Genomic DNA, 20,509 nt, shown 5'->3' on the forward strand with positions numbered 1-20,509 from the left:
CTTCCCCCCAGACAGGGGCAGCTGCTTCGGGGCCCCAGCCTGTGGAGTGAGCTGCTCCATAGCAAGAGCCAGCAGGCATGAACATACCCAGCATAAACATCATGCAGAGCCACTGAGGGGGACTTTCAAAAGGAGTAAAAATACTTAAAGTTAAGACAGGTACTGCATCTTACCTGAAAAGGAGAGGATCTATAGCAGCCACAGTTGTTACACAGGTCAGAGTAGACTGTATAACTATTCAGCTGTCAGAAACAGCCCTTATCATAGGCATATCAAGAAAATCTTACAGGTGTTTCTAGTGTGTGAGACAGGTTATCTGTTTTTTTGTTTTTGTTTTGTTTAAAAATGTGACTCGCTTCTCTATCTTTTAAACAAAAGTTAAAAAATCGCTTTTTGTCTGTAAAGCAGAATAAGGAAATGACATTACTCTCCTCTTTTGAGTTTTAAAAGCCTTTTAAGGATGAATGACTCTGATATCGAGTTTGATGAAGCTGCATGCACCAAGCTGGAATTCAGTTTCAGTAGTGGAAGATTCAAACTTGTTTTAGGATTGTTTCACATTATCAGATCCCCGATATCCTTGACTTTTGATTTGTGGTGGGGTTTTGTTTGTTTGTTTCCCAACTGTGATTTTTATTTATGTATTATAATTTATTGTAAAAATTTCAATGCTAAATTAGCAGCCCAAGAGACTAGTGTCACAAAATTCAATCTGACTTGTACCACAAACCCACTCTGCTCTGATTATCTCTAGGCAGGACGAGAAGAGTTTAATCAGCTCTGTCAATTCATTAGCTCTTCCCTTCTGAGGCAGGCACAAAGGGTCCCACTTAGTGTCAGCAGTGTTAGTAGATGTTCTGAAATAAATACAAATCCAGCTCATTTTAAATCAGGCCACTGAGCAAGTCATAAACTGCTGTAAGCTCTCATTATGTGAGGTTGAAGCAGTTCTTTTGACACCCCACCTCTTTGACATAGTTGAAAGCAGCCCTGCAGAGAAGGACCTGGGAGTACTGTTGGATGAGCAGTTGACCATGAGCCAACAATGTGCCCTTGTGGCTGAGAAAGCAAATGGTCTCCTGGGGTGCATTAAGAAGAGTGTGACTAGCAGGTGGAGGGAGGTTCTCCTCCCCCTCTACTCTGCTCTGGTGAGGCCACATCTGGAGTATTGTGTGCAGTTCTGGGCTCCTCAGTTCAACAGAGATAGGGAACTGGAGAGAGTCCAGTGGAGGGCTACTAAGATGATTAAGGGGCTAGAGTATCTTTCTTATGAGCAAACACCGAGACATCTGAGCCTCTTTAGAGGGGACCTTATTAATGTTTATAAATATCAGCACAAGCTTCAACACAGGAGATTCCACTTAAACATGAGGAAAAACTTCTTTACTGTGAGGATGAGAGAGCACTGGGACAGGCTGCCCAGAGAGGTTGTGGAGTCTCCTTCTCTGGAGACGTTCAAAACTCACCCGGATGCAGTCCTGTGCAACCTACTCGAGGTGAACCTGCTTTGGCAGGGGGGTTGGACTAGATGATCTCCAGAGGTCCCTTCCAACCCCTACCATTCTGTGATTCTGTAATTCTGTGACTCTTCCCTGAGAACTTTTCAGTTTTATCTTTCTACTTTTTATGGTTTTAAATACAAAAGCTCACAATGTGGGTTGTTCCAAAGACTCCTGAGGCAATCTTGATAGCTACCCATCTCCTGGGCACTTGTTGAGGCAAGCACCATTCCCTACTACAACCCTGCTCTTCACTATAAGGAAACCCAGGGGAAAGAGCCAGTATATTTTCAAGATTTTCTATTTCCCTGGTGATAGGAAAGCAGAGCTACAGCATGTGCCTTGGAGGATACCTCCTTCACAGTGCAGCTGAGTCAACCTCAGCAGGAAGTAACTTTCTCTCCACAGATTACAGAGCAAGTTGATGAAGTGACCAGTTTTCCTCTAGTAATATTAGACCTTATTGCTATCCTCTGATTGGTCTTGGTCACCCTACTGATCCAGTCTCTCAAAAAAAGCAGAGACTATTCTGACCATTTCTCTTTTCTCTCACCACAGGGAGACCTCCAGAGATCCCTCATTCAGGTGGACTTTGGAGATGGCATTGCTGTGTCTTATGCCAATCTCAGCTCAACAGAAGATGGGATCAAGCATATCTACCAGAGCGTGGGCATATTCCGAGTGACTGTGTTGGTGGAAAACAGCCTGGGATCTGACAACGCTGTCCTCTACCTGCATGTAACGTGTATGTATGTTCATACTTGTTGTTAGCTTCTGCCATTCTTTAAAACATGTCCTTAGAGATGATGTTTAGGGCTTTGCAGCTGGGAGCAGAGTGATGGGATATGATGAGTGTTTGTCTGTTCTCCAGCAGTGGACACCAGACTGAGAGGAGGCACAGGCAATAGTGACATTTGCTTTTTAAACCATGTTAAGCCTCTAATTTTGGATAGTCTAATTTGGGACACCTCAAAGGAGTGTCCAGCCCTTTTGGAAATGAACCATCATTAGCATGTTTACACTTACCGAAAAACAAAGACATCCAGGATCTTTAATCACTTTTAAAAGCCTTGACTTATACTTTGTACATGTGTTTTGCCCTCTAATGAAATGCAACTGCATCTGGTATAGAAACCACTGCATTTCAGTCTTTCTGTTGTCATAGAAACCAAAATCTTGGTGTTAAAGAGTATTACAAGAAAAAAATATAAGCTTCACATTGCTCTTATGCTGTTCTTCTTAACCTTTTAATACTTCAACTGTCTTTGATTTACAACTGAAATGTATTTCAAGTCCTTGCATAAAACCAGAAATGTGTTCTTGCATATTTATTCTAGAACATGGTTATGAACCCAAAGGGTCAACCTGTTATTGAAATTTTGTAACATCCCTAACGGATTTTGCTTAGGGCCATTGTTTTCTTTAGACAGTGGTGTTTGGTTTTGGGTTTTTTTAAATTATTATTTATGTTTTCAGCTGTGTGCCTCTGTGCCAGATCTACTGATAAAAAAAAAGGAAATTCCAAAACTTAAGGTTATGCTTACAGAAATACAACTTACCCTTTACCAAATTAACTCTACTTATTGTCCAGATATTTTAGTACATTCCATATAATTTAATGCAAGTTTTGGAGTTACTTCCTACAGTATAAAAGCAGCTGCCTCTTCAGGGAAAGAGGGCAGCTCTTTCACAGTGCACCATTGTATCAACAGGTAGGAGCAGTGGGAGGTATAGCTGTGGGGAATAGGAGGTTTATGGGGTAACACTAGAGAAGTGGGAGCAAATATCTCTCTGAATGCCTCTCTTCAAGAAGACCTTCAGTTTGTGATCATAGTGTACCATTTATGATTCCCTAACCTGATAGATCCCAGTCTGTGTCAAACTTTTACGTCACATAATCCTTCAGCAGCACCACGTTTGAAGAACTTATAATACCTCACTAAAGTAACTACTCATTACTTAGCTTATTGTGAAGCTTGCTTTTTTGATTTGATGGCTTAGCCTATATCACTTCTGTGCTCAGGCACTGGTGAATCTTTCAGACAACTACTGATTTATTTATTTATTTTTAGTTTAATATCATCCTAAATAGGGGAGAGAAAAGGACCCCTGCTCAGAATAGACATTTATCCACTTTTGTGTAATTTCTTTGGTTCTGGAGTCCTGTTCTAGTTTGCCTTCCTGCATGTGAATGCAGAAATCCCCCTCTCACTGCTGCTGGTTGTGGAAGTCAGAAGTCAGCTCAACAGAAGCTGTGTGTTTGTTTTTTGGGGTTTTTTTTAACTCTTTGTAAAGGTCATTGGAAACAAATGAAGAAGTGTTTTGGTGGTTGATATTTTGCAGGAGGTTCTGTCAGCCTCAAACCATACAGGCAGGGTTTGTAATCATTTGCTGTTTGACAGGAAAGAATTCCATGGGGACCATTGTACACCCTCAGTCTATCTGCAAAGTAATGAGGCCTCATGAAGCAACAACAGTTTTCTCACACAATAATCACAAAATGGAAGGAGAAGGTAGAAGTCCAGCCTTCACTCTCTGTCATAGTGGCTCTATGGTTTATAGCAGTTTTAATCCATTTTCTTGAGACATTGAAGGCTTAAGACCATTTTGATTGTTTAAGCAGTACAAGAAATAAACAATATTCAAATATATTTGTGTGACTTAGCAGCTGATAGTGTATGTTTCTGTGTTGTGCATAGGTAATGCCAGCATGGGACTTAAATACTGTGTGATCATTTCAGCCAGGCCCAGATTATATGTGCCTGACCCCTCGGAGAAGTGACAGCTCTAAGGAAAATGTCTCACCTTTTTCTACATGATAAGAATTAGGGACTTCAAAACAGGTTGCAGACCGAGCATGCTGCCACTCAGACTACCAATAGATTTGATGAAGACAGATGAGCACAGTAAATCCAGTCCCCTCCAGAGCCTAACACCCAGATCCACAAAAGATTCTAAATCCTATTTAGATGCTTGCATTGCCACTCAGCTCTCCACTGAATATTCTGCTTGGGGTGTATGAGTTTGGCCTGTGCAGAGTTTTGTAAAAATATCTGTCTTTACAATAGACACACACACTATATTGCTAAGATCCACAGAAAAGCAGTGTGCAGCCTGAACATCAGAAGAATTTTAGGAAGGGCTACTAACTGGGTGACCCCTTGTTACAGGGTTGATACATGAGCGCGTGCAGCCAGATCTGGGCTTTTCAACACCCTTCCCTACCTGTGGCCAGCAGCCTTGCTGAGGGAAAAACTGCAGCCACTGGACCAGTTGGTCCAGGGATCCAGAAATGCAGGTTATTGTAAGGCAGGAGCATTTTGGGGTGGATAGACAGTAAGTTGTATAAAACTGCTTCTCCAGCCCATAGGCTGTCTCTGAACTGTCCTGACAGGTCAAAAATTTCCCCTGGAAAGTTAGTTATGTATTTGCCTGAATGCTTCAGAATAATATCAGCTGCCCAAGTGAACCTTTTGAGAAGCTTCTACCTTTCTGTTGCCTGCCACTTGTACACGGTTTTTTTCCTGGGGCAGGTGAAAATCTGTAGTCTCCATGGCCCCATATGAAGCTCAGAAATTAATTCTCTTGAATTCTCTTCAAATTTACCTAGGAGAAAGCAGTCTACTACCAAGCCAAGGGCCCATCCAGAGGAAGCTATCCCCATCTGCTGGCCAGATAATAGCTCAGCATTTCAGCTACTTTGACCCATAGACTATTTGCAGAGAAATACTAAGGGACAATTGGCTTGCTTGAGCTGTCTTTTCATGTCCTTTCCTAGCCACCATATGGTGGAGGTCCGAGGAGGTGCTGGACACTCTGCGCAGTGCAGGATCATTTGAGCTGTATTTCAGAGCAGCTGTGCAGTAATGTTGGAGTGTATTAGACTTTATATGGGCTCCATTGTCACTGCTGTCACTGCATTCAGTATTAGGAAATGTATTCCTTTAGAGGGGTGTGCTGACATTAGGCATTTGGCAAACATCCCAAAGGATACCAGAGCTGATGAACATTTAGCCTGGGAAGCTGCTGTTTTTCAGGTCTCAGGGTATTGCTGAGAGCAGGCATGGCCTAGTCACAAAAATGTGTCTGAGCAGGGGAATGCCATTAAAATCATAAGGGTGAAATTCTGGCTTCTCATGAATTTTCAAGAGCATTGACTGATGATTATAAAAGGAAAAATGAGTTATGGTCTCGTCTATAGCAGACTTTGGTTAGTCTGACATTGGATAACTCTTAATTGGGCTGTATCAGTTTAAGCAGTGGCTGTCTCCCCAACCCAGAGAAAGATGCATTTCAGGAATAAGTCAGGAACACTGGTCCTTGTTTATGCTAGCATTGATTATACAAGAAGTTTTCCACATGTGTGTGTCTCTGCCTATGTGTGCTGTGTGGTGTTCCTTTAGATTAAAAAGTAAAGTCTAAGTGATGATAAGGGCATGGATTATGTCCTGAAAAATGCTTTCCCGAAATCTATAATATCCTCTAGCAATGTATCTCAACTCCATATGGACAATGCAATTGATCCTCCCAGGCTGTGGTCTCTGCTTCTCATCACTGGGGAGCTTGCAGGTACAGGACATGTAGATGTGGCCTTAATTTGCTAAGAAACCCGTGTCCCCATGTCACTTGGGATTTCTTTCTTTTTCTTTCTCTGTCACTCTCAGGACAATTGCTTTGTTCACTAAGTGAACAGCCAGAACACATTTTAAAAAATAATCTATAGAACAAGATGTAACAACAAAGGCCCATCTGTCTCTGGAAGATGAGAAATGTGTAACCCTGGGCATAATGTCACTTGTCGAATGAATTATGTTTTGTTTATAGTAAAGAAATAAAAAGTTTATTGAGGAAAAGAAAGGAGTATAAGGTAACATTAAAATGAAGGCACTTGGTGAATAGCTGCCTTCAGACAGAATTTCAGCTGGTATAAATAGATACACCACTGCTGAAGTTCACCAAGTCAGCAGTTTGCATCAGCAGAGATGCTTCATGTCCACTGAAGCCATTTGTCCTGTACATTCTTGTCTTCTTAGTGAAGGCCATATTCACATAACAGGGCTCTGCCCTTGTTTTTTAAGTTGTATATATATAATGTCTCTGAGAATATGTTCATTCAGTAAAGAGTTTTCAGCTCCAGGTACAGGGCTAGCTGCTGTTCTATGAGGAACAGGTGTAAGCTTCCCTTTCTAGAAACATCAGTGGGCCAAAACATTAACTGTCATGCCCCAAAGTGATTTGGAGGACTTCTCTTCCCTAAGCCAATGGATATCCCCTTAGCAACCCTTCTCCCCCAGGTTGACATTTCAGAAGGAATGTAAGCTTCCCTTTCTTGAAATATCAGTGGGCCAAAACATTAACCGTTACGCCCCAAAGTGATTTGGAGGACTTCCCTTCCCTAAACCAATGGATAATATCCCCTCAGCTCCCTTCTCCCCCAGGTTGACATTTCAGAAGGAGGGAAGACTCACCTGCTGCTTCTGTCTCTGCAGGCCCCTTGGAACATGTTCACTTATCTCTACCATTTGTCACCACAAAGAACAAGGAGGTCAACGCCACGGCAGTACTGTGGCCAAGCCAAGTGGGAACACTTACTTACCTCTGGTGGTTTGGGAACAACACGGAGGTTTGTATGTCCTATGGATTGAGATCAAAATAATGAGGAGCTCCCTGACTAAGGAGGGAGGGAGAATGGGATCTGAGAATGCTTCTAAATAGTAACACATGCAAGAAAATGATAAACCAGAGACCAACGCCACGGCAGTACTGTGGCCAAGCCAAGTGGGAACACTTACTTACCTCTGGTGGTTTGGGAACAACACGGAGGTTTGTATGTCCTATGGATTGAGATCAAAATAATGAGGAGCTCCCTGACTAAGGAGGGAGGGAGAATGGGATCTGAGAATGCTTCTAAATAGTAACACATGCAAGAAAATGATAAACCAGAGACCAAGAGACCAATCATGGATTGAGATCAAAATAATAACAGAGGAGCTCCCTGACTGAGGAGGGAGGGAGAAAGGGATCTGAGAATGCTTCTAAATAGTCACACATGCAAGAAAATGATAAACCAGAGACCAAGAGACCAATGATTCTTTGATGTACCAACATTGAAATGAAAGAACTGCTTTGTCTTTGTTACTGTGACTTAACTGTAAGGTTTATTGCCATTTCATGCAAATTGCCAATAGCTTTCTCACTGCATTTACATCCAAGGTGGATGTAGGGAACTAAAATCCAGAAGAGTTTTTGTTGTGTTTCTCCCCTTGCTCCTTTCAACAACAACAACAACAACAACAACAACAACAACAACAACAACAACAACAAAAGCTTATGGGTTTGGGGTTTTTTTGGGAAACTAAGCTTTCAAACTGAAGCTGTTTTTATATCTGGAACTGACTTTACATAGCTCTGGTGATTAACAAGAGAAGAGACTGCCATCAGTTCTGTACCTCCCCTTAAATATGCTGAGCCAGGTCCTGAGCCCCTACACTCTACTAAACTATGTGTGCAAGATGACCTTATTATCATGTGCCATTGTCACATCCCAGATTCCAGCCCATGACTATGTCATATCCCGATTTTCTGTGTCAGAATACACAGTGGCAGGAAAGAGGCAAATGTGACTCAGATTCTTTGATCGCTTTGATTGGAATAAAGATGCAACAGCACTAGAGATCCATAAATAGACAAATTTATTCAGTAGATAAGCTTAAGAGGATACAATTTGCTGCAGAGTTGGTTATTCACCACTCACCTGGGGTTCATATGTTATGGGAAAGAAAGGAGGAAAAGAGGGAGAAAAGAGAGGAGAGGGATGAATAGATACCACCAGTCCTGAGGGTTCTAGGTAAGCTAGTTCTGGAATACCCGTTTACTGAAGCTTGTGCTCCCCTTTTATGTTCGTTGTTCATCATGGACCACCCTTTGGCTGTGCTGGCAGTTTCGTCTAAGGGTTTTTGCGTCTTGTGAGTGCTTAAGACATTCCTTGGAAAGAGTCAGGGTGTGTCCACCCCCTGTTCCATTAATGAGTTTCATCTCCTGACATTGTATGCTTCCTTGAGAAAACAGTCCTTTGTTTCAGGAGATTACAAGTTAGCCACGGTACTAGGACTATTTATTCAGATTGTTTGTTCTTCCAGTTGATCTCCTACAGCTATTGGTGGGTAAAATGGTTTCCAACACACCTCCCTGCCTCTGGGCTCTGCTCAGGTATCAGAACAGCATGCAGCATATTCTGTTGCCTCTGCTTGCAGTGTTGGTAAACCTGCATAGGTATTATAACTGCTATATTACCTATTTTTGTGACTGAAGGACCCAGAGATCCTCATTAGCCTCTTAGGGGAGATATTCTTGTGGATTTTGTAGAGCCAAGAGGAACCTTCAACCACACATAGTTATCTTCTGTACACAGGTCAGAGGATTTCATCAGTACTTTATGCTTTATTTAACTCTTTGTGATTAAGGCAGAACCTCACTTTGTGGTGATGGTGTTGTTTTGCATTAATAATTTCCCTCAGATGATGGAGAATTCACTGCTTCTCTTTCTTACCCTCTCCCTCAACTATTTCACTACAGCTAATTATCCTGAATGTTAAACACATGCACTGTGTTTGTAGTCTGAATTTCTCTAGCTTCAGTCTCAAGCTGTTGGATCTTGTTATGCCTTTGTGTGTAGATTAAAGGACTCTCTGTACTACCAGAAATCATCTCTCCCTAGAGGTACTTACAGACTGTGATTGTCACCTTTTAACCTTCCTTCTGATCTATTAAGCTCGTAAGTGATCAGAGTTGGTCTAACTCTTCTCATTGAAGTGAGAGATTTACTACAGACTACAATGGGAACAGAGTTTGACTTCATACTGGGTGCTTTGAAGATCTCACCCAGAGTTCATTAATAACTGAAAACAGAAGTTAGAGCAGAGATTGCTGAAAGGGGGCACAACTCATTGATAAACTGGTTTGCACAGCAAAGCAAGCTGAGGGAACCTGTGTCTTCTCTAAACACCATCACTTTCCAAAAGTGTCCAAGGATAACATGGGAGAACAACTGAGATATCTTGATTTGTCTCCTCATTCTGTCACAACCTCCTTGAGCAACCTTAAACAAATCACTAACAGCTACATCTAGGGAAGGAGTGTGACACCTGAGCACTGAGTCTTGCAGACCCTCGTATTAGGATCTGGGCCTCTCTGGGTAGTGCAGCAAAGATGAGTACCTCAACATGGGATCCAGAACAGCCAGCATGCTAAGTGGGAAGGAAATACTGGGATCTTAAAACTTAGCTCCTTTGGAAATTATAGTACCTTACTTCCTCAGGAGGAAATTCCCATCTGGATCCCTGGGCTCTGTCCAGAAAAATTGGCTTCCATGTCACAGGATGCCTTCTATGTCTTAAGTTTCCAAGCTGGAACTGACTCCCCAAACCATTCCAATAGGCTAGTGGGCCAAACTCTTTTTTGCTTTTCCTTTCCAGTCAAATTAACTTAATTTCTCCTTTTCTGATATATTTGCAGCCACTGATCACATTGGAAGGGAGCATCACATTTACATTTTCTGTGGAAGGGATGAATACCATCACCGTTCAGGTCTCAGCAAAAAAACACCATTCTTCAGGATACAAAGACTATTGCTGTGTATGGTGAGCTCTTCCTCCTTCATTTCACATAGGATTCTCCATAGTCAAGAGCTAGAGTGCCAGGCTAGCTGGCAGCAACTTGCAGTCTTTATTCCAGGATGCTTTGATTGAGATTATAAACTCAGTTCCAGTGCTATCAGTTCAGCATAACATCTCTGAAGGCCACTAACTGACATTAGTCCAGACTGACATGATTGCAAAACATTAGTCTCCTTCCCAGAGCCCTCTGCATCAGCTTTATCACTATTTGGTCATCCTGCATGATTGTCAAAATGTCAGGTCGTTTTGTGAGCTGTTTTCCCCCTTCTTGGCCAGTAGAGGCCTCTTAACTCATGCAAAAGCTGTTTAGCTTGAAAGATAAGTCAATTCTGTGTGCTGCAGTTCTGTACAGAAATCTGTACTGACTTGATATTGTACTCAGAAGCAGTTAAGGCACACAAATATCGTATAGTGTAGATGTAGGCTACACTATAGAAGTATAAGCACCGGGAATCCCAGTTTTAGCTGTTTATCTAAACACATGGTCTTAGTGATCAGTGTGGGCATCTCTGTTAACAGCAAAAGAAATTAAGAAGTACGTTTTCCAAGGCTAATCCTCTCACCCACCTTTATCCCTGTCTCCTTCCAGTTAGGGTATTAAATGTTTGAGGCATGACTGTGGGAGTACAATCACAGCTTCTTTCACGGGCTTACCTGCTTCAGAAGTCAAGATTAAGGTAGCATTTAAATTATGTTCTGAACACAGCTCCCTTTCCAGTGCTATTCATCCATTGAAGTAAGGACTGATCACCCTTTTCGGTTCCATGACACTGCAGCAGTGAATCTCTCAGATTCTCTGAATATCTTGGTGAATCTCTCAGATACACTGCTGGTTTCTCTGACAGTTTGTGTACCACCTGCAGATTGATTAAGCAAAACATGAGCTGCAGTAGGTTTCACTAGGTTCTGCCCACTCATTTGGCACTAGGTCATTTCACAGTCTTTACTCACCACCATGTCATTGTTTCTGCAGAGCAATTTCAGTCCCTGCGGTTATTATTCTCTCCAAACTTGGATGACTACAATCCAGATATCCCAGAGTGGAGAAGGGACATCAGTAGAGTAGTCAAGAGAGCTCTGGTGGAGGTAAGCAGTGTGCATAACCCGTGTCACAGTGGTTCTAACTTCTGGTTTGTGCCTACACTAGGACTGGACCAGCTATTCTCTGAAGGTATCTCTCTGTTTCTTCCAACTATAAAAGGGGTCTATACTAGTGTTTGAGGCCAGAATCCTAAATTTTAGGTAGGTGAAATTATCCCATTCTATGACAATCTGGTGGTCAGGGTCAGCTTTCAATTTATTCTTTTTAATGACACTGGATTATGCGTAATATTTCCGAGAAAAGGACATCTAGAAAACAAATTACTTGTACCAACCTATAGCTGTACAAATGTCTTTACTGATGCATAGCAATTCTTACTTCTTTTATTGCTATTCTTTTACAGCAGTGGAAAGTAGTGCTATTCTAATGGAATTACAAATATGCTGTAGGAAACTTAAGAGACCAAAAATAAAACAGATTTTACTACTGACAAGAGCACTCCAGTAAGTGCTTTATGTCTTTCACAAAGCATGAGGTTCACGGGTCATGACTGGATGCTATTTTTCCCGTCAACAGTATGGAGAAGCTCTGAAGTTCCTTCTTTATGGAACAGAATGTCATAAAAATATTCTTGTGTGGCTGAAGATTTGGATTTCAAACTGAGAGGCTAAGAAAAGTTATAAGAGAGAGCTGGGGTTACTCAGCTCAGCAGAAAAATAGTGAAAGGAACTGTGTGAAACAAGGTTTCTGCTTTCTTTTTAAAATAAAGATACTCAGATTTTGAAAGTATACAAGGCTTGTAAATATTATTAGAAACCTTATATGTTCATTTGTGGCATCATCTATGCAAAAAGACTGGAAAGACTGCACTAATCAGGTGCACACAGACTTGTTTGGGTTGTTTCTGAGATTTTTTTCTTAATTTTACTCAAAAGACAGGAGGAGAGGCGGAAAGGAAAAAAAAAATTCTGGAGCTTGTTCTTCTGACTTATTCATGTCTGTATCAAGTATTCAAGGATCCATTTATCTTCAGGATGAATTTTCAGAGTATAAACATCTCAATAAAACAAAATCAAGCTATAAAAAAGGGTTATAAAACTGCAGTACTAAGGCTATATTCCAAAAGCAGAGCAGTGAAAACAGAATCTTTTTGTTGTTGGTTAAAAAAAAAAAATAAAAAAAACGGTAGCTAATTATCCCTTTTTACATAGCTAAATGATTCACCTTAAACAAGCCTTTGTGAGAAGATCCTGTAAAAATTAAAGATAAAACCAACAGATTTCTACAGCAGTTAAGTAAACTGTATAAAAATGAGTTGAATAACTAAATAATTCAATAGGAAATTATAGCTGTGCTATAGAATTTTTATGAACTTTTATTAAAATATTACATTCTTACTACAGAGTACCATAGACTTGGATAAAAATTCTGCATAAGAAATTATAGTTCTCTACTAAAATCTGATCTTCTCTTTAAGTAGGGATAATTTCAGATTATCATAAAATATCCTATTTTGCATTATAATCATAATTATTTGCTCACATCATTGATTTTTTGAGTCCTGTTTCCCGCTTTGGATGAAGAAGACAGGAATGAACTGAATAGATCAGCCAGAAGCTTCCAGACAAAAAAATAATAATTCCCAGCCTTAGAAAATGAAGACTTTCCATTAACTGGTAATACTGTGTCTTTTCCTTGGCATCTTGAAACAACCTGTTAGGCAAGCAGAAATACTGCAAGCCCTGGCTTCACAGAATACTTGGAAAGAATATATGACACCTTTATATTGTTGTTTTTTTTCATGGGTTTTTGTTTGTTTGATTGGTTGGGGTTTTTTTCTAAATCCATATTTTAAAAAAAAACAACAGCAACAAACCCATGTGCTTTTCCTTAATGTGCAGGGGAGGGGAAGGGTTCCCTTTTCATAGCTCACATGGTTTTCCCTGGGTTGTCAGCAGTCATGCATTGGATAGCCACAGAATTAGCTCAGGTAATGGAGATGTCTAATCGGTTTCACTGATTCCTTGTCCTCTGTCCATCATTTCCTTCAATGAGCAGCTGTTCCAAGTCTTTGCTCCTGATCTACTAGAGAAAAGAGTTCATGAGTTTTAGGTCCAGTTGGTGTCTGAGGAGGTTGCAAGTCCTTACTGCAGAGGAATCTCTGTGCTGCATCCAGCTGCTGTGGTCTGCCCTTGTATCTCAGGACGTTGGGGGTTTTTTTGTTTGTTTTGGTTTGTTTTTTTTTTTTTTCCCTTTAGAAGTGACCTACTAAATTCAGCACTTTGAAATTTAAGATTTAAATCAAAACCTTGAGATTTAAATGCATTTACTGGATAATCCACAACACAGAGGCTGACCAGAGAGGCTGTGGAGTCTCCTTCTCTGGAGATATTAAAAATCCGACTGGATGGGATCCTGTGCAAGCTGCTCTAGGTAAACCAGCTTTAGCAAGGAATTGGACTACATGATCTCCATCCCTTCTAACCCCAATCCATTCCAACCTGTAATGGAGAAAGATTCAGCAAACTATGTTTCTCTTTCTTTTGGCTCACAAAACTTCCTGAAGTCTGAACTAGCTCCTTTTCTGGAGAACTCCACAATCTGATTGTGTAACGTCATGGTAACAGCAACTGAAACCCATGACCAGAGATGACCCTGGTAGTGATTCCTGAGGGGTACTTTTTTCTGAATTTTGGTTAATTTGTATTGAAGGGGGTTTTGGGTTTAAACTAGTTGCTGAAGTTTTTCAGCCAAGACAAAAAAAGTCCACAATAGCTTGTAGAATTGGCCCAGGATGTGATTTGTTTGGCTTTTGGAATTCAAACTTGATTCATCATCTTCTCTCTTCCTGAGTGTCCACTAGGCTTTTAAGGTGTTTTGGGTAATCACGCCTCTAGAGTACAATTCTGCCCACATACCTTGCCCTTTAACATGTGGCTTCTTACTATTGTCTAAATGAAGAATCTCAGGGGCTAACTTGGGATAGTCAGATAACATTAAAATAGCTAAATTTACACAAAGCAAATTGCACCATATGCAACTGTTTTTCAAGAGCTCCTTTTGCCCTGTCTGATTATCACTGTTGCCTTAAGACCCTGCATATTTTACTGGAGAACATGGTAAAATAGTTTAGATCAGGAAATTATTAGTCCCTGAGTTTTTACCTGCAGTGGATTTGACAAGATTCTCTCTGTTGTACCAGATGTAACCCTACATCATTTGTATAGTACTGTGATGCCTTAGCAAAGAAGCTGTCAGCATTCAGTGTCATCCCCACTGTTTATCTGTCCATTAATTGTCTGTGTATCAGGCGACAGGTGTTTCAAGCAAGCATATTCTGGTCGCAGTGCTCCCTGGTCTGCCCACATCTGCTGAACTCTTCATATTACCATATCAAGATGCTACAGGAGAAAAGAAAAGAACAGCAGCAGACCTAGAGCAGGTATTGTGTCCATTACTTGGAGAGGTGTATTTTTATGCATTTATGTATATATATTTGGGATTTCCAAGAGAGGTAAGAATAAATAATTTTGGTTCAAATGCATCTGATTCACTAAGGTCTAAACAACAACTGATATACATGCTACATCCGCTTTGGGGTTTTTTATTGGTATTTGGTGTTGGTTTTTGTTTGCCTTTTTTTTTTTTTTTTCCCTCCCAAACAATGTAAACAGGCTTTGGAGCTGTATTTGGGATGGAGACTCCCATTTGAGTTCCCTCAGTAATGTTAAATTGGCATAAATTTGTATGATGTCATATTCAAGTTCTGTTCTTCTTCATGGAAGTAAGAAGAAAGTAGAAAGGATTTAGGGGCTGATTCCTGCCAACATGAACTGGAGTAGCCTCATAAGACAAAGTTTACAAGGCTGTCAAGAGTCCAGAAAGCACTGGAGGTCAGAGCTGGGTTGGCATTTCATTACTTTAAGGCTCAGGGATGTAGTTGGATTATCTGCCTGCCCTCTTCATGATGCTGGCAGTAGGGTTCCTCCACTATGGATTGTTTTCTCTGTGTGAAGCTGGAGCAGGTTATGACTCAAGGATTGTATGTCCCTGCAGACCCAAAAGATGCTGCCCACCAGGTAGGCTTAGCATGCTTATGACTAAAATACTGTGCTGGGCAAAAATCCTGAAGTATCTCTCAGTTTATTTCCTCAGATTCCAGGGGCAAAGATAACTAGCCCTGAGTGAAACACCACTATACCTCTGCCTCTCCATGCAGCATGTCTGTGGCTCAAGCAGGCATACCCCATGTTAGTATGGGCTATATGAGCATTGGAGTAGAGGGTGTCATCAGTTCACAAATATCAGCCTCAGTGGTATGGTGAAATCCTCAGCATTACTGGATGCCTGCTACTCCACTGGCTGGCACAAGGGTTTTAGCATTTCTCTTTGGATTTGTCCCTCAATTTGTGAATGACTGAGTCTTCCCATCAGTGCATGTATCAACAGTAGCTTCTCTTTCTTGTATTCTTGTTTTCTAATAGCCTTTTCATCTGCCTGGCCTGCTACTGGCTCTTGCAATTACCTCTTGCAGTGGTATAAAGCCTCGTTAACTTAGCTGTGGGCTTCGAACTACTAGGTAACCCATATTCTTAAGCTTTCCCTTGCTCAGCACCCTTAGCCGTCATCTTTTTTTGACAAATGCCTTTCCTCTGAAATTTTTACCACCCATGTAATAAACAAAAAATATGGAGATTTACTGCTCTCCAAAACTTTTCCTCCCTTTTCTCCTCCATCCCCCTTCCTCTTTCCTCCATCACAAATTGGCAAGGAAACCAATCCATAAACTTTCAAATTTACATCTGACCAACTCCCCTCCGGCGCTCAGCAGCTTCTTGTATTTTGCCAATTACTCCCTCGCTTTGTCCTTTTCTTTTTCCCCCTTGTAAAAATGGAGCCTCTGTGGCTGTGGAGAAAGGAAGCCCTGACAGTGCTCTTATAACCCTTTTTATGGACAAGAAGAAATGTCATTTTCAGTGGGACTCCAGCAACTTCTCTGGCATCCTGCAGGGCCCAAACGCTAACCTTTGAAGAGAGAGAAACTATTTGCCATTTGCAGCCACCTGTTTCTTGTGGAGAAGTATGTCCCCTACTCCCATCAGGATGATCAGAATGTTTTAGTTACTAGTCTGTGGGTACTGAATTCCCCTTCCTAGTTACTCCAGTAGAAAATGGCATTGTTAGCAGTGGGAACTGCCTAAGGAGCGCCCCAAAATGTGTCTCTGCCCTCAGCTCTGAAGCATATTCTGATGCTGTTCCTGTTTTATCATCCATTTGGCTTGTAATCCTTCACTATCCCTTTCCCAAAGTGTTTCAGACCCTATTCAACAGCTTCCATGTGCCTGAAGACACTGGGATGAGCACTGGGAGCAGATGTTTTTGCTGATGACAGCTTAAATTGCTTCTTAGGTACTTTATGATGTACAGTGTTTTGGGTTTTTTTGTTTGTTTGTTTGTTTGTGTTTTGTTGTTTTTTTTTTCCAGTAGGAACAGAAATCTGTTTTGTGTTCATGAGCAAGCAACAAGCTATTCAAAGGCATGTGTGTGAATGTGTGTGTTTGCAGGTGCGCACCCAAAGGAATTGTAGTTCTGAATGATTTTTTTTTCTAATTTGGAAGAGAAACTTCAAAGTCTACAGGAACAAAATGGAAATAGTTTGCACAAGCACTGCAATGGAATACGGTTTCTTAAGGAAGCACTTAATTATATAAGTTCCTTTTTTTATTATGTCATATGACATGTGGAAGCTGCTTTCCAAACCTGAGACTTGTGGTGAGCCTGTCCAGAGACACAGTGACACATAGTTTCTGTCCCTGGAAAATTGCGGTCAGAATAGATCAGATGGAGAGGAGTTACAGAAATTAATGTTTCTATTCTGAAAAAGCCCTTGTTTCAGCACCCAAGGGAGGGAAAACCTAACTCATTCTTAAAATGAAACTGAATGAAACAACACAGAAGGGCAGAAAACCGACCATGCACACTGTAGGCACAGATTTACTAGGAGAATTAAGTGTGCTATATCCCTCTCCTTCTTTTTCCCTCCTATTAGAGCCACCTAAAGCCAGCATGTATACTTACAGTCACATGACATGGATGTGGCGATACAGCTCTGAACCCACCATATTCAAACACCAGGTATCAGAACAGAGGCATGGGACACTCTGTGATCCTGATGTTCTGCTCACCCAACTTGGGTTTGAAAGGGAGAAACCATGTAAATCATGGAGGTGGTGGAAAGATTATGGACTTTTGTTAGCTAGAACAAGCAAGGCTGAGGGCAGATGATGGACTGGGAAGAAGGCAAAAGTGATAGAAACAGTAGCTGAAGAGGGCATTCAAAGTACATCTCCCTGCATGAAACTCCTGAAATTGCTGTAGACTTAGTCTATCACGTAGCACCTGTAAGATTTTTGGAAACTTGCTTAACCAAGCCGTATTTCATCACCTGAGCTAGACCATTATTCTGCTATGGGTAACATGAAGGATATATGTGGTTTCATTAACTTGAGACCAGTAAATCTGATACATATCTAGTGACCATGGTGGGGCTTACTTTCTTGCTGTTTCCCCCTGTGGCAGATTAAGCTGGTCTGGTTTTATCTGCTACATACTCATTTGGCTTTTTAAGCATACCTTTGGGCCTCTCTGTCCAGCCGCTCTGTGGTCTCTAGGTACATAATTCCCATTGACTTCAGAGGCAGCTAGATGTCCACTGTCCCTTGATAATCTAGATCTTAGTCCCCCATTTGTCAAAGTCTGTAGCACTACTCTGTGCCACTTGTGTTTTAGGAATCTAAACACGGTAAGTCATTAATTGCTGGGTACAATAACAGCGGGACTGGAGAAGTGTATAAGTTGTCCTATGCACTGCACCACGCTTAACAAATATACATTTCCATGCAGTTTTCCACAAGAATGGTGCATTTGTGTCTCATGCTCTCGCTGAGACTGTAGTTAGATAGATATCATTGTTTCCTTGAGCTGATGTACCACTCTCATTCAAGTGCCCCAAATTATTTTTTTTATGTACACACAGTACCAATTATTGTCATATCTGTTTGCAGATTACTTTTACAAATGTGAACTCTGCATTCCTGATATTTCCCATGGGAGACTAAAGTGCCTTTAAAAACATTTAACTGCTCTTGACAGCTGAAAAAAACCCACTATGTATGAGGCAGGGGAAGCTTTCTCAGTGTGAAGTATGGGACAATTCCATCTAATACGTAAATACAGAATTTTTGAGGCCCTCAGATTACTTGGTCCACTGCACTTTCTGTAGTCAGTGTAAATTATTCTTCACAGCTTCATAAAAATCAAAAGGTCTTTCTGTTCAGCAGAATCCCAAAACATTTTGTATATTCAAAAAATTCTTGTGTTCCTGACCAGAATGTTGTGACTTTTCTTTTTTTTTTTTTTTTCTGATTTGGTCACTGGGTTCCTGTGCTTCATTCACAGTAACTGAGGACAGACTACCAACCTGTTTAAAAATGTAGAAATAATTGGCAGTTGTAAAATGCTGCTGTTTGATTTACATATTGTCACTGCAATACCAGTAAAATATCCCAAATCTTGCAGAAACTTCTACCCAGAATTGCCATTGGCCACTCAGGCTGACATGCAGTTGCTACACCATCTTTATGTGCAGGCTTGGTGAATGTGATGATTACAGAATTCAGATCTACCCTTTCAAAAGCACCGAATTCTTTCTCCTCAGTGAAGAGCAAACCTCTAATTAGTAGCATTTCAAGTAATTTCTGAGTAATTTTTAGCACTAATCCAATTCAAAATGAATGCACATTAGGAAGATATTCTACTTGAAATTCAGTAGAGGGCAGTGATACAAATACACAGATTTTTGATTTTATTTATTTTTTTTCAGTGTACAGTTTTACTCTATAGGAGGATTCTGAAGGGTTCTCTTTTTATTTATGCATTTCACAAATGTTCTTCTCTCCACATTGTTTGCTAGTGGAGGCGTTTTGTCAAACATAGAAAATGTGTCTCCTATTAATCAAATGAGATGTAAGCAGAAGACACATGAGAATGCTAAAGTGATGTTTTCATATCCAGTAAAGGTTTCAGTGTTTTTGTGCGTTTTCTTGTAGTTCTCCATTCGCATTCATTTACCTGGCCTATTCAAAATAACCCTAAAAGCAGAATGCAAAACAGATGCAAGAGCAACGAAGTAAGGACATTTGAGGCCAGTAATCTTTTCTCTGAAAAGAGCTATCAGCAATGTAGCAAACATGATGGAGTCTTTGGCAAATGGCAACACCAGCTGTTTGGTAGCCAACTGAGCTCAACATGTTGCAGCTGTGGCCAGTATCTGTATCCAGTTAAAGAGATGGGAAATAACAGGAATGACTGAATATCAAATGGGCAGTGATGAACTGAGGATATGAAATACCTCTGGTGAATTTAATGCTATGGAGTGGCATTCAGGAAGCCTGTACATGTGTATGTCTTGGAAATCTTTCCTTGAAGCAGATTTAGTTTTACTTCTGCTTCATTGTAACTGATGGAGCTTCTATCTTTTTTATATACAGTTTTTTTCATGCACCTTCTTAAGCTTTAGTGTTTTAGCCTATTTACTTTTACTACTTTTCTTACCTCTGATGTATTCTAGATGTGCCTGTCACCAAAATATTTTAGCAACAAGATCATGACAGTGAACACCTTCAAATCTTACAGAAAAAGGAATGGTGCCAATCAGTTCTGGAAATTAAATTCCAGGAAGAGGGCTAAATCATCCAGTGTTTACTAGAAGAGATTTTTTTTTTTTTTAACATCTGTACCTTTGCATACAGACCAGTCTTCCATTAGGTGCTTGGGCAAGTTAGGCCTATATCTGAGAAGTAAAGGCAAGCGGGGAAAAAAATGAATAATGTGAAACAGAAGACCTTGTACCAAGGGCTTTTTTCTTTAGACAGCTTTTCTTGATCACATAGAATCACAGATCAGCTACTTGTGTGCTATAGAAGAAGCTGCCTATATATCTTGCCTTAATGTCTTTAACTCCTGCCATGTGACTGTCAGCCCTCTGGCCTTTTCATCTATTGCTCAGTGTACAGAACAGTGTTTGATTCTCAAGACTCCTTCTGGTCACCTTTGTTCATCTAAAGTGAATCCTGGCTTTTATGTTCAGGTTCTCTCTGGGTTCATATCTGCTGGTCAGTTTTTGTCCCATAGTAACCACAGGAATATTCTCTGCCTTGTGCTTTCACGGTATCTCTGGGTACTAATAGCAACTTGAATTTAGCATCCTTCATTAAAAGATCTCAAGAAATTCC

At 40.7% G+C, this 20,509-nt stretch overlaps 1 protein-coding gene across 1 annotated transcript in view; it reads left to right on the forward strand.

Moving 5' to 3' along the window:
• Positions 1-20,509, forward strand: part of LOC104531731 (VPS10 domain-containing receptor SorCS1) — a gene marked incomplete at its 5' end in the record, with an annotated part of 69,422 nt that overhangs the window by 35,739 nt on the left and 13,174 nt on the right. The window contains 6 exon segments of the mRNA XM_010176722.1: positions 2,058-2,244; positions 6,989-7,122; positions 10,014-10,094; positions 10,096-10,138; positions 11,148-11,260; positions 14,527-14,658. Of these exon segments, the coding sequence (XP_010175024.1) occupies positions 2,058-2,244; positions 6,989-7,122; positions 10,014-10,094; positions 10,096-10,138; positions 11,148-11,260; positions 14,527-14,658 (690 nt within the window).

The sequence above is a fragment of the Antrostomus carolinensis genome, unplaced genomic scaffold (assembly GCF_000700745.2).
Source record: "Antrostomus carolinensis isolate BGI_N321 unplaced genomic scaffold, ASM70074v2 scaffold2951, whole genome shotgun sequence".
Taxonomy (NCBI): Eukaryota; Metazoa; Chordata; class Aves; order Caprimulgiformes; family Caprimulgidae; genus Antrostomus; species Antrostomus carolinensis.